The 12,788-nt window shown below is 36.6% G+C and overlaps 2 protein-coding genes across 2 annotated transcripts; one reads left to right on the forward strand and one right to left on the reverse strand.

The window, feature by feature from the left end:
• Positions 1 to 3,798: 3,798 nt before the first annotated feature.
• LOC107185926 (conserved oligomeric Golgi complex subunit 7) lies at positions 3,799 to 7,517 on the forward strand. Its single transcript, XM_015573703.1, has 12 exons — positions 3,799 to 3,816; positions 3,995 to 4,084; positions 4,371 to 4,556; positions 4,635 to 4,766; positions 4,835 to 5,018; positions 5,128 to 5,321; positions 5,411 to 5,902; positions 5,980 to 6,100; positions 6,172 to 6,345; positions 6,417 to 6,875; positions 6,951 to 7,189; positions 7,483 to 7,517. The coding sequence occupies exons 1-11, from the start codon at positions 3,799 to 3,801 to the stop codon at positions 7,121 to 7,123; spliced, it is 2,223 nt and encodes a 740-aa protein (XP_015429189.1). The 3' UTR covers positions 7,124 to 7,189; positions 7,483 to 7,517.
• Positions 7,518 to 7,561: 44 nt separating this feature from the next.
• Positions 7,562 to 12,487, reverse strand: LOC107185981. Its single transcript, XM_015573763.1, has 16 exons — positions 12,323 to 12,487; positions 12,013 to 12,178; positions 11,697 to 11,828; positions 11,360 to 11,623; positions 11,117 to 11,284; positions 10,745 to 11,047; positions 10,507 to 10,680; positions 10,079 to 10,405; positions 9,694 to 10,003; positions 9,442 to 9,629; positions 9,136 to 9,375; positions 8,734 to 9,065; positions 8,306 to 8,660; positions 7,937 to 8,230; positions 7,721 to 7,860; positions 7,562 to 7,639 (listed from the first exon to the last, which is right to left on the reverse strand). Exons 2-16 carry the CDS (start codon positions 12,106 to 12,108, stop codon positions 7,588 to 7,590), a joined length of 3,375 nt encoding a protein of 1,124 aa, XP_015429249.1. The 5' UTR covers positions 12,109 to 12,178; positions 12,323 to 12,487; the 3' UTR covers positions 7,562 to 7,587.
• Positions 12,488 to 12,788: the final 301 nt, after the last annotated feature.

Genomic DNA, 12,788 nt, shown 5'->3' on the forward strand with positions numbered 1-12,788 from the left:
AAATCAACTCCGATCTTCGAGGAAGAGAATTCACGGAGGAAGTAAGTGGGCTCGTCGCGGCTACGGGGCTGCGAACAACCAAGAAGCGCGGGAGAGTTTATTTTCTCAGAAGCGTAGCACACGGACTTGGTACAGTCTCTGCTGTTACCGGCTGAATAATTTCAACCTCGCGTATACCATCACACACACACACTCGAAGATAAGCCTATGCACACTGGTCCCTGTGTGTATAACGAAACACGATGTGTTTGTGGCCGGATAGAGCATTAACGGAGCACTGAAAACAGTGCATCCCGTTCAACGATGTAATTTTCGTTCGTGTCCCGAGAAAATGCGCGGCTCGATGATCTTTTATTTACTTCTTTTTGTTTTTATGATTTTTGATATCCCGGGGCAGGTTAAAGACCTGTTACCTTGGAGACGGTCGATCGTATTGCAGGCGAACCGAGCCGCGTTTAAGCTGGTCGCGGAACAGAGCGAATTAAGTTCTATCCGCGGAAATTCCCGTGGAAAATCTCGACGAAGGGAAAAGGGGGAAGGAAAGAGGACACACCGTAGCGCGCTAACGTTCGAGTAACGTAGGTGTATAAGGCAGAATACAGGCGCCAGATATTCCACGGTGTGGAGGCCTGTAATCAAACGAGATTGAAGGAAGATCATTAATTTCATCCGGCGGGCGTTTACTTTGCAAAGTGCCAGACGAAGCCATTGATTGTCTTTCGAAAGTTTCCGCGAGCCGTGGAATTAAATGGGGTTACATGTTCGACCGTGGAATTATTATCGTTCCTAGAATTTCCAAGAAGTTTTTTTTTTTTGGATTCACTGACGGGTGAGCTGATCGAATCGAAAGAAAATCAAGAACGGGTTGCTCGACGAATTTACGTAACCGATATTGGACCGCAATATATATATATATAAATCGATAGATATATAAATGTAATACAGATTATGAACACAGCTGGTGGATCACTACTAATGCTGGGCGTTCCATGGAGCGTGCCGATTACGGATATTCGTGCATTAGGGAGTCGTTTACCCTAAGCACAAGTACTCGCCCTGAATTTTATGAGTAATTGTCTGAGGGTTTTTATCCGAGTACACCACGCAGAGAAAACAGAAGCTTGGCGCGGTGAAAGCATTAGCACGCGTGAAAAATCGCAGGCGAAACATTGGCTGGTCTCGTGTAAACATATCACAGCCAAACGTTGTAATGAACAACACACCAAAGGCCCGATTACCAAACGCTTTCCGAGACATAGACTGTGTGTCACAGGAACGAACGATTACGTCAATCATCGCGAGTAGACATTCATTCTTCTAATCATACTGGTTTCATTTGATCGATCCACACTGCGATCAAACATCGAGTTGAGAGACAATCGATCACCTGTGGTACACAACCTCCGACAAACAATTCGATTGTCTTATTTATCGGAGGCGTTGAACAATTCGCGATCAAGGATCAAAAGCGAACCGTTTTGGGCGGTGAATTATTCCTGCACGCAGCAGGGGAGATTCTATGAACCCTCAGGTTGTCGGCCAGCTCGTTATCGCGCGTTGATAAACACACGTGCACATTCTTTTTACGTTTGCTTGCGTACGCTGACAGTGCGCTAGGGAGAGAGAGTGCTTTTGCGGGGTAGTGAGAGAACAGAAATGGACGAAAGAAAATATATATTTGTATACGTTACCTGTTTCCTGAACTCACCAGATCTCTGTCCTTTGGTGAATTCGGTTCGTCGTCCCAACCGGAAACGATCGGAAGTGGTTGGTATCGTGGTGAACATTTAGCCAATCCCGCGTACCCTGCCAGCGAGCGAACGCTTGGGATTGGCTGATTTGGGTCTCAAGGTCGAAGACACTTCGTTGCCTTTCCTACAAGCTCCTTAGCTCGCATAGTCGTCCTGAGGCAAGGTACAATGATCTTTCCATGTAAGGATGACGGTTTCATAATTTTGCCATTTTGCAAAAATGATCGTACGTACTCGACTCTTGTTCTCGGTCGGATATTCCAAATGAATGTATAATCGTGAAATAGACTTTCAGAACATGGTAAAATTATGAAACCAAGCCTTACGACAGAGACTATTGAACGACTATCTCACTACCATAATATGATGTTATATAACCGTAATGTATTGAAATTAACACGAGCGCCAAAGAAAAATGCACGAAGTTATCGTTAACGGAAGGTTGAACAAAGCTTTCGTGTGGGATTCCGAACGAACGAATGAAATTGTGATTTTCGAAACGTGTTCCCGGTCGAATCGAAGGGCGATTCATCAGCGGGGCACGCATTCGTATGCACGGCAAGATTACAAAATTGGTCTTCCGAAACTGATTGAGCCTGATTGTCGTCCGTAATAAGGTCGGAATTTACACGAAAGAATAATAATCCCACCGGGGGCGTGTGAACACGATGTTTCGAGATCTATTTCCGAATCTGCAATAAGGAAAGAAAGAAATAACAAAAGAAAAAAATAATAAACGGAGCAGCCGTGAGTTAACGATCTACTGCCGCTGATACAACGTTAATCTCGAGGTGAGCATAAACGAGGCACGGATTCTATCGACGTCGCTTATGCCTTCGGGTAATCCATACCGATGTACGTGGAAAGACCATGGGTAACGCGTACACGAGAAAAAATAAAGGAGCAAAACGAACGCAAGTGTAACTCAACCTGGGAGGTAGGTAGCCTTGCATCGAACGCGTTCAACGTTCGCAAGGAAAAGGGCAAGGTACAGTTGCGTCGTCGCCGCGGTGGTTCCGCTCAGCTAGGTAGGCTCTCCTTATTTTCGTTGCGACCGAGGTGATTTCGTGGAGGTGAAATTCCAAGTTCCCAACTGTTGCGCAAACCGTTACGCGCAAACGCAGTTTTGGGGGCGTGACGACTAACAACGAAGGGCCCGGAAGTGGCCGATAACATGCTGTTCTCCATTTTCTCTCCCTTTTCCCCCTTCGATATGCCGTCTACCCCTTGGTAGGCAGTTCGTTGGAATCCAGGGCCGTGGACTGTGTCACGGGAAAACAGAGCCGATGATCGCGAGGGGTTGAAAGGCCATCGTGTCTCCGGGCAAGCCCTCACTTCCGCCGCAAAATTCGTCTGGAATCCGAGATACAGAAGCTCTTCTTTATCACGATCATGGTTAAGAACCGTGTACCACTTGTCTTACTTTCGACGATTCGTTCCCTTTTATCTATTCGTTCTCTCTCTCTCTCTCTCTCTCTCTCTCTCTCTCTCTCACATACATACACACATGTAACGCGTTGCACTGAAAATTCGTCGTTCGAAAGTTCTCTACGGGAGACCCGTTCGTCTGTTTCCGGCGAACAAATCGACTAAACGCGCTAACCTACTTCCGCGAATCGTTATTGAAGGATAAATTTTGCACGACATTCACCACGGATCGATCTCTACCGTTTACGTGTCGCGAACACTTATTAGGAGGAATACACGAAAATACTCAGCTATGCGAATGGAATACGAATATATCGCGCAGTGGTTCTATCTGCCGAAATCCGGTATACGATAAGAAATGTGTTCCTTCCGGATCACAGCTCCAGTCGCGAAGCAGCAACACGGAAAGTGCAGCAGTGGCCCAGCGGCGAAGCACTTCTGCGCTATGCGCCGATAAAGAAAAAGCAACAAAACCGAACGGGAGAGGCCGAATCTTAAACTGAATATTACAGGACACCGTTAACTGTGTCGAATTGTTCGGATATTTTATTTTATTATTCTGACAAGAACGTATCTGAAAGGTTTACCCCCGCGGCACGGAATTTTGACATGGTAAGCAATGCGGATCGTCAGCAAAGTCTTTTCAGCCTTTTCCTTAAATACCGTACGATTGTTGAATCGCTTACGCTGAAAAGAGAGAAAAACAGAAACCAAATTGACGAATTTCACGAAATATTTTACGCAATTTTTGGTGGAAATCGAGATTAAAGCGAAAAAAAACTATACTACTTCTAACCTCGAAACGACACTTTCAGGATGTATCTGCGTTTTTCGAGGATTCTTTCGACGTTAAAGATTGGATCAATAAAACGTTTAAATCTGCGGAAGCACAGGAAAATAAAGATGTAAGTTATATATTGCTACAGTAATCTAAATCGCGATAATTCTCTTTCGTCTTTCGGCACAATTTATGCATTTCAACTGCACTGATGCAGTCGGTTGCTACACTGACGGCTTCCATTGCATCGCGGTCGATGACACCGTGTACTTCCTTTTTTAAGGATGATCATTTTTTTATCGCTTTTTCCCTTAAATTATTTAATCAAATATCGAATTTAGATAGTTTGACACAATTTTAAATCTAGAAACAACTGTTTTCCTAATAATTATTTCAAACTATCATGGGTTTAGGCATTTGTTTCATCCTTGGTAATGAAGTTGCAATTATATGTGCAACAAGTCAATGGTGCTCTAGAGGAAACCAGTCAATCTGTTCTCTCTAGCTTGCCAAGAGTTTTAAGGGATACACAGCTCTTACAACAAGAAGCTTTAGATCTGAGAGAAAAGATGGTTGGTGTGAAGCAAGAAATAGAAAAGGTCTTGTTTTCAAATACTCTGTACTAATGGATCAGGTAATTTATGTGTTTTCTTAACAGTATTATATTTATTAAATAGGTTGAGAAGGACACTGCATCTTCGATGACTACATTAGAAAGAATAGATAGGATAAAGACAGATTTGCAGAATGCTAAGCAGGGTTTACATGAAGCTGATAATTGGAGTGTACTAGCAACTGATGTTGAGGAGGTATGTAATGTAGCACAAGAAGGAGAATATCTATAGACCTTTCCTTGATGTTGCTCATAATATTACAGGTATTTGAGTCAGGTGATGTAGAGGCAATTGCAAACAAATTGTTTAGTATGCAGAAATCTTTGGCAATGCTTGTAAATGTTGTTGATTATGAAGATAAAAAGTTACAATTAGAAGGTTTAAAAAATCGATTAGAGGCAATAGCTAGTCCAAGACTAGTTCAAGCGTTTACTGCTGCAAATTTGGGTAAATTATATCCATCTATCAAACATGTGTTCCACATCATAGTTTGCACATATGAAATATATGTATATATATATATATATATATAATATTTTCATCATAAAATCTTTAGAGCAATCCAAAGTTTATGTGGATATTTTCAATAAAATGGAACGTTTACCGCAACTTCTGAAGTACTACCACAATTGTCTAAAAGTATCCTTAGGGCAAGAATGGCGCAGAACTATTGAGTTAGCACAAGATGAGAATGTTACATACTGGTTACACACTTATTATGACAAACTGTTATCTAGTTGGCACGATCAGGTATCTTTCATCTTTAAAAATAATGAGTTATCTTAGTTGAGTATTCCTAATGTAAGTTGCTTACTAAAGTTAACATAATTTTAATACAGGTGAAGTGGTGTAATCAAGTATTTCCAAATACTTCAATTGTTATTCTAATTGAAGTGTATACTGATCTTTTGAGAAGCCTGGATCCAAGCATTCCAGAATGTATAGAAGCAATATTAAAGCAACATTCAAATGTTATGCAATTGACTTTATTGCTTGAACTAAAACAAATTACGAGGCACTTTGCAGTAAATCTACATGGTGCGATTGAAGCCTCATTGCATGGGAAAATACAAAATTCAAAATTGCTGTCATTAGCGCAGGCAATATACGCACCTTATGTTCCATATGTTGTAAGATATAATGTTTATGAGACTGCACAACTTGAACATCAGATTCGATCTATGGATTTTGCACAAGACGATTTGAGCGAGACAATCAATGCTCTTTCTCTCAGTATTTCAAGAATAATGGAATATGCAAACGAGGCGAACAAAAGGTGCAAACTCTTTACAGATGGCTGCGGGTACCCTGGTTTATTAAAGTCTTTAAATGTATGTTCTTTAGAGTATCATCTTATAGCATAGTCATTGTACATTCGTATATATTGCATTGTTTTCTACTTTTACAGAGTTATTTTAATAAATATCTTGATAAATATCAAGCAGCTGTGTGGAAAATAGAGCATAAAAAAGTAAAACACGAGGATTGGAATTTATTCCAGATGTGTCTCACTTTAATGCAGAGTATAGGTAATATACGAAATCTGTATCTTGTTGAGAAATTTCGATCGAAATTGCTGTACATTATTTAATCAATTTAGGTGATCTTTTGGGGCAAGTTCAACAGTTCGAAAAGTCTTTAGTAATTGACATAACTGAAATTAATAACAAACTACAAAGTACAGCAGTAAGTGCTTTTTATCAGTATAAAAAGTTTCTTCTGAATGCATCGAGTGAAACTGAGTTAGAGAATCTAGTTGCATCTTTCCAGAAAGGTAATACTAACGAAATTCTGCTAAAGATTCACATCGTTAAACAGGACTATCATAATTATTTTTTCTTTCAGAAGAAACAACTATTCTTGATTTAATTGTAAAATCTATTCACAAACTTTGCTCAGATTTACATCGCGCCACGTACGAAGTTATTTTTGCTCCAATCTTTACTCAATTGTTATTAGTGCAGAAAGCACCCGTGTGGTCGGCTGAAGTAAATACATTGAGCCAGTTAAGTGCAGATCTACCTGATTATAGTTTCTCACCACAAGAATATATAACACAAGTCGGACAATATTTGATGACATTGCCGCAGCACTTAGAACCATTTTTGCTCAGAGAAAATCCAAGCCTTACGCAAGCATTAAAAGCAGCAGATCCACAATATGCACAGGGTTCAAGCGAATCTGGCTTCACTGGTATTTTATTAGATATTATTGCGAAAAGAACATGTCAGATGTTTCTAGATCAGACTTTAGGAATTTGTCAATTAAGTTCTGCCGCGTGCAAGCAACTTGCTACCGACATAGGTGTGTAAATACATGCGTTATACCAGAACCATGGCATTCATTTCTTTAAATTGTAACACGAAAAATGAATTATAGATTATCTTGGTAATGTATTGGAGGAACTTGGACTGGCTTTGTCAGAAAATCTACAACACATGTCTCTATTACTGAGATTATCGCCGGAAGATTATCAAAATCGCAGTTCCGGGTGTAATGCCAGAGTTGTAGCTGCAGTTAGACAAATGAGAAACATTACATCTTCTGGTTGAACAGTATATGCAGGAATCCAGAACACGGGTGAAAACTGTATGAATGTACAAGAAACATTTGTTGTGGTAACTATAACTTTATAATTTATGCAAATTGTTTATGTAAAGGATTAGTACATAATTGAGAGTCAGTATCTTCTATAAATTTTTATAGAATGGTATAAACAGAAAATATATATTTATATAAACTTAGAAACAATCATTAGAATTTTTATTTTACCAACTACATGTAATAGTTCCGGTTTTTTTTTATACTTTATGTGTTCATAGAAAAATATTCTTTAATTTTGTGTAAAAATATATAAGTGAATCTTTTTTTAACATACATAATAACTAGTAAAATAAAATTCTCCAAACAGTGATTGCACAACGCATATTTGTACTGGAAACGGACTTCTTGTTTAATGAATAATGCATCCTTCTGATGTGTTATACAGTCCTGTGTTTAATGTGCCATTAATGAGTTACTTCTGTAGTATTGCATCAATGGCTATGGTTATTGCATTTTGTATCGACCTAAAATGGTAAGGTTTTTAATTTTTTGTATATGTATATATATAGAATTACTAATAATAAAATATGAAAAGTAGGGTATACTTGTCAAAAGGAGTATCATAAGACTGTTCTTGGCTGTGTACTTTGAATGCTAGAGTAGTATTTTTAAGTCTGTTCACAAGTGTCTTGTTAGATGATTTCAGCATTTTATGGATTATTACTAAGGCTGAAAGCGTGTCAATCTGAAACACAACAGTACACATGGTAAGTTACAAAGTTATAGTACTCGACATTGAATAGATACATGAACATACACACTTTCGTATAACTTGCTATTGTTTTTGTTAGCACTTGAACACTCAAGGTTTGGTACTTTTTTGTATTTAAAATAATTTTTAATATCTTCGTTGCCAAGTAAGGGAATGATGTAATTAAAATATCTTCCTCTTTAATAAACGTGTTTTGGAGGACACAAGTCATTTCTGTGCTTACACTGCTGATCGCAGTGTTAAACATAATGGTGACATAGGGGAGACACATTTTTTGATCGTTAAAAGTATTTTTAATAGTAAAAAAATACTTTTTTGTCAGTTCATGCATTACTTTCAAATTCTGTAAAAGTTAATAAATGAAATAATTCAATGCAAATACCAGGCTCATTGCTAATACATTTATGTAAATACTTACGTTCGTATGCTTCGCCAAAATATCTTGATTATATCTGGTTAAAGTAACCATTGTAACACATACAAAATTTGGTACAATGATATCTAATAAATTTCTTTCATGGTTTTCGAAAGCCATTTTGCTAAAATCTAGTAGCTTTAGTATCGCATCGAATGCATAATTTAAGAAAACAACACCGCCTGTGGGAGACAGACAACTACAGTATAAAAGTACTATATCACAACATAACTTTGGGGTACAGTTGTATTCTTTTATCAGCAGATTCGAGGTATCAAGAGTACATTTTATTAAATCCGTACAAATTTGTCGGCTTTCGGTATCTATGTTTACATGTGGTATATGTGGTACTATCGTCCTGAATGAAAAATACATTATAAATTAGAATATTACGAGACTGTCCTAAAAAAACATATCGTTAATTTACATACTTTTTCACCCACAGTAGAATTTCCGCGAAGTGATCAGACGCGTCAAACACATCCTTCTTATGTAGCAAGAAGACCAATGATATGTATTCCTTAAAAAACTTTACAACCAAGTCTTTGGATATTAGATTATTCATATTGCATTCCTTATTTATTCCCTTTTCTATAAAAGTTCTCCATGCGTGGAGCGTCTCCCAAAACTTAAGTACATCTTGATGATACTTATTCATTAAAACTGATTGATATTCAATGTGCAATAAATGTTTTAAAATACGCAAGCTTAATTCTAAGCCTTTCTCGTTGATATTGACACTGGTTGCGATATTGCAAGAATCCTAAAATATTGTTGTATCAGTATGACGGTTAATTATTTAAAATATATTTGTTGTATAAGTATTTTTATACCTGATTATTTTGGGTGTTAATACTCAATGATTCCGTAAAGAGATTTGTTAATGCAAACAGAATTGTCTGGCCCTTATTCCATTTCATGAGAACATGTAAAACTGAAAGGAGTACATTGTCAGAAGTATCTGGACTGCACAATTGTTGTGCCAACGTTTCTATAACTTCGATATTATTGATGAAATACTTCGTCGGTATTAATGAAAATAAGAATATAACTGAGTCGTTCACTGGAGTTTCCTGGATAATGATTATTGACATAAAGAATCATGGAGAATTAAGAAATTCTAATATTTGGAGAATTACCCTAAAGTGTGATGAAAATTCTGGCAGGATATTTGCAATTAGTTGTATAATTTTTAATTCTTCTTCGTTATAATTATCGTCATCTATATTCCTTCTATTTGCTACTAATAGCATAGCAATTACATCGATACATATTTGTATATCTCTGTAGCTATCAAGATTTTCGTGTTCCCAATTATTTGCATTCTCTGTTAAGACAACCATAATTAATAATTTCAATATTGTACTTAATGCAACAATATTTAATATTACCAGTTTTTTCCATATCTTCTTTATTGCTAAACTTAATCCTTTTATTATAATTTTTCTTTGATATATTCGTTAAAGACATACATGCCAATTCATCTTTTATGGTAGATAAAATTGATTCAATTAGTTGTGCAGACACATTCCAGTCTATAACAGATTTAGAATGAAGACAGAATCTCCTAATTGCTTGAATATTATTAATTCCTATATATACTATTTCTTCCCTCATTTGATCATTATCCGAACCATTTAAAGAAATACGTTGCCAAACAAGTTTTATTAATTCTTGTAGCAAAAATGTATCTTGTGTACTCTGAAAATGTTTATACAGTCGGTATTTAACATTTAAATTAGCATATAATTACACGTTCATTAAACACATACGTACTTGTAAGCGATCAAGAACGTACGTTAACGGTACGATGTCCCAAAATGGTATTCCAAGTTGATTTTGGGCATGCCATAGAAGTTTTATTAATGCTTCCAATACTGTCTGATCTTCGTCATAAATACTTTTTGCAAAATTTGGCAGGAAGTCTTTAAGTATTCTATGAGATCGTTCCTTAATTAATATTTTCTTTAAACCAATGAAAACATTTGCTCTTATTTCCGCACTACTAGCAGTTTCCGTATAATGCAACAAAATGCTTAACCAATGACGTATAATATTGTTTGGAATATAGTTCCAATGCTTTTCTAATAGCCTTAAAAGCCCCTAACAATGTTTAGAATTGTAATATATTAATGATTATCTTTTAATTGATCCATTAAGAAGTACTTTAAAACTTGGTGTAACGCGGATTCAAATTAGCTTACGATCATAGTAACATTGCAGACTTGGGAATCAGAATCGTGCAAAAGATCAGTTACTGTCTTATAAAATTTCTTAAGATAAAATGTGTTTCTATCTTTTATACCACATGTGTATTGCACAGAGCTTGTCATGAAAAGAATTTCCACTGCATTACATCTAATGTATGAACCAGGAGCCTGTGAAACAATTTTACTTATTGCTTACCAAAAATTGTAGATGTACATATTTGTTTGATAGTACCTTCAAGTGTTTCCACAGCAAAATTTTACACTGGTTATGAATCATTGATCTTGCTGCTTGATTCTTATTCTCATGAATAGCGGCAAGAAATGAAAGCAGGTTTTTACCAAGTCTTTCCCTTCCAGTAGAATCTCTGTTTGCACGAAAGCAATGAAGAATAATATTTTGCAAGCAGTTCTCTACAATATACTTTTTTACGTTTGCTGTTGCATTTGACCATGCAGACACATACAAGTTTGCATAGGCAGCAATATGACTGTCCTCCACATTTTGTAAAACAACTTTTACATTATTATAAATTCCCTGAAACAGTCCAGCTGTTAATATTATTTAAAAAAGAAAAGTATTAATATACAGAATTGTAATTTATACCAATATGTACGGCTCTCCAAGCTTAAAAAGATGTAATATCAACATTCGACCTTCATCAAGTGACATCACAGTCTTTTCTCTGACAAGTTTAAGCAACTGTTGCACATCTTCCGTGCATTTTAGTAATGCAATGGAGGACCTTATCTCATACAAACGTTTTACGTATTGCTAAAAACATGTATGTTTCATGAATGATTTTGATATTAATCATACATTTAATGTATTTATTTAATATATAATTACCACTGAAGATTTGCAACCTTCAATGAGATATTTAACTGCATTTTGTATCACTTTTTCCCTCCATGTCATTTCCAATTTCCACCAGTTTTCTAATAAGTAAGATATTTCATTCTTTGCCTGCTTATCGTTTATGTTAGGCAACACAATGGAATGCAGTAACATTACATTTTGTAGGAGTACATTAGGAATAAATATTCGTTGCACAATGGTTTCACCAGCTATTGCAGTTATTGTGCGTATTAATTTAACCATAAGGTTACATTCCTACAATAATGGTGAAAAAATATAAATAAAATATTAAATGACAGTGATTGCTATTCCACATAAATAGTCTCACTTTTACATATCTGTCCCCCTTCGATGCTTGTGTACATAATTTTTGAGCCTCTAGTAATATGCCTTTCATGTGTTGCCATAACTCGCAAAGTTCATCCTCTGATAATACAACAATATTTTTCACATTGTTATTCTAAAATAAGAACTCACTATCAATAACTTTCACACTTTGTTATTAAAACATTGAAACAAACGTTTCTACTGATAAGTTTGATAGAAGGGTTATCTCAAAAATTGATTGATCTATATGAATATGTGTGTATAAATTACAGTGCGAAGTAAACGTATACTACAATATTCTATGTATTGATAGATACCAGTTTCTCGCATATACTGCGACCATTTGGACTTTTATTCTTTAAAATACGGAACAGTACTTTATCGTTAGGCGGTAATGCACGTTGGTGCAACATTGTTTTGAAACACCTAAAGAGGTGTTATTTGTTAAAATTATGCGTCGATCCGTCACACATTTTAAGAAAACTGAAAGACAAGAAATACAAATTAAAGAGTATACAGTCGATAATTTCATCTTATCGAGTGATAACGTAAATAAGAATGTCAAATGTTAACAATAAGAAGAAATGCACATGTTTTTGTTGTAGAGTGTATGACAAGAAAACATACTGAAGCGATGGGAGTTTCACTTCATGACATTTTAATAAGTACGTAATAAAAACAATAAAGTGTTGCACTTTCGTTTCAAAATTGTGAAGTTTGATTTCTAATAACAGAATCCTTAAGTTTTAACCAGTTTTATCAGAGAGGAAATGAGAGTGCTCACGTCCGGGAATTCGTTGTCCCCCAGTATGTGTGCTGCACCAAGCGGTCAATTCCGGCATAATAGTAGGAATCTACCATTTAAATGATTAAACCAGTGATGGGCAACCGAGCTCGCTCGGGCAAGTGGCGGGCAGCCGCGGGCTCCTGTGAAGGCGACACAAGGCAAGAAACGTAACGACATATTTGCGTATTGGTATTCCTTGACCCTTCTCGCACATTTCAATCTAAACTAGCGTATCACTCGTATAGATTAATAATCGGTACCGGAGATGGCTGGAGCGGTCGAACGGGAGCGAGCGAGAGCGGAAGA

This window comes from Dufourea novaeangliae, unplaced genomic scaffold (assembly GCF_001272555.1).
Source record: "Dufourea novaeangliae isolate 0120121106 unplaced genomic scaffold, ASM127255v1 scaffold54, whole genome shotgun sequence".
NCBI lineage: Eukaryota > Metazoa > Arthropoda > Insecta > Hymenoptera > Halictidae > Dufourea > Dufourea novaeangliae.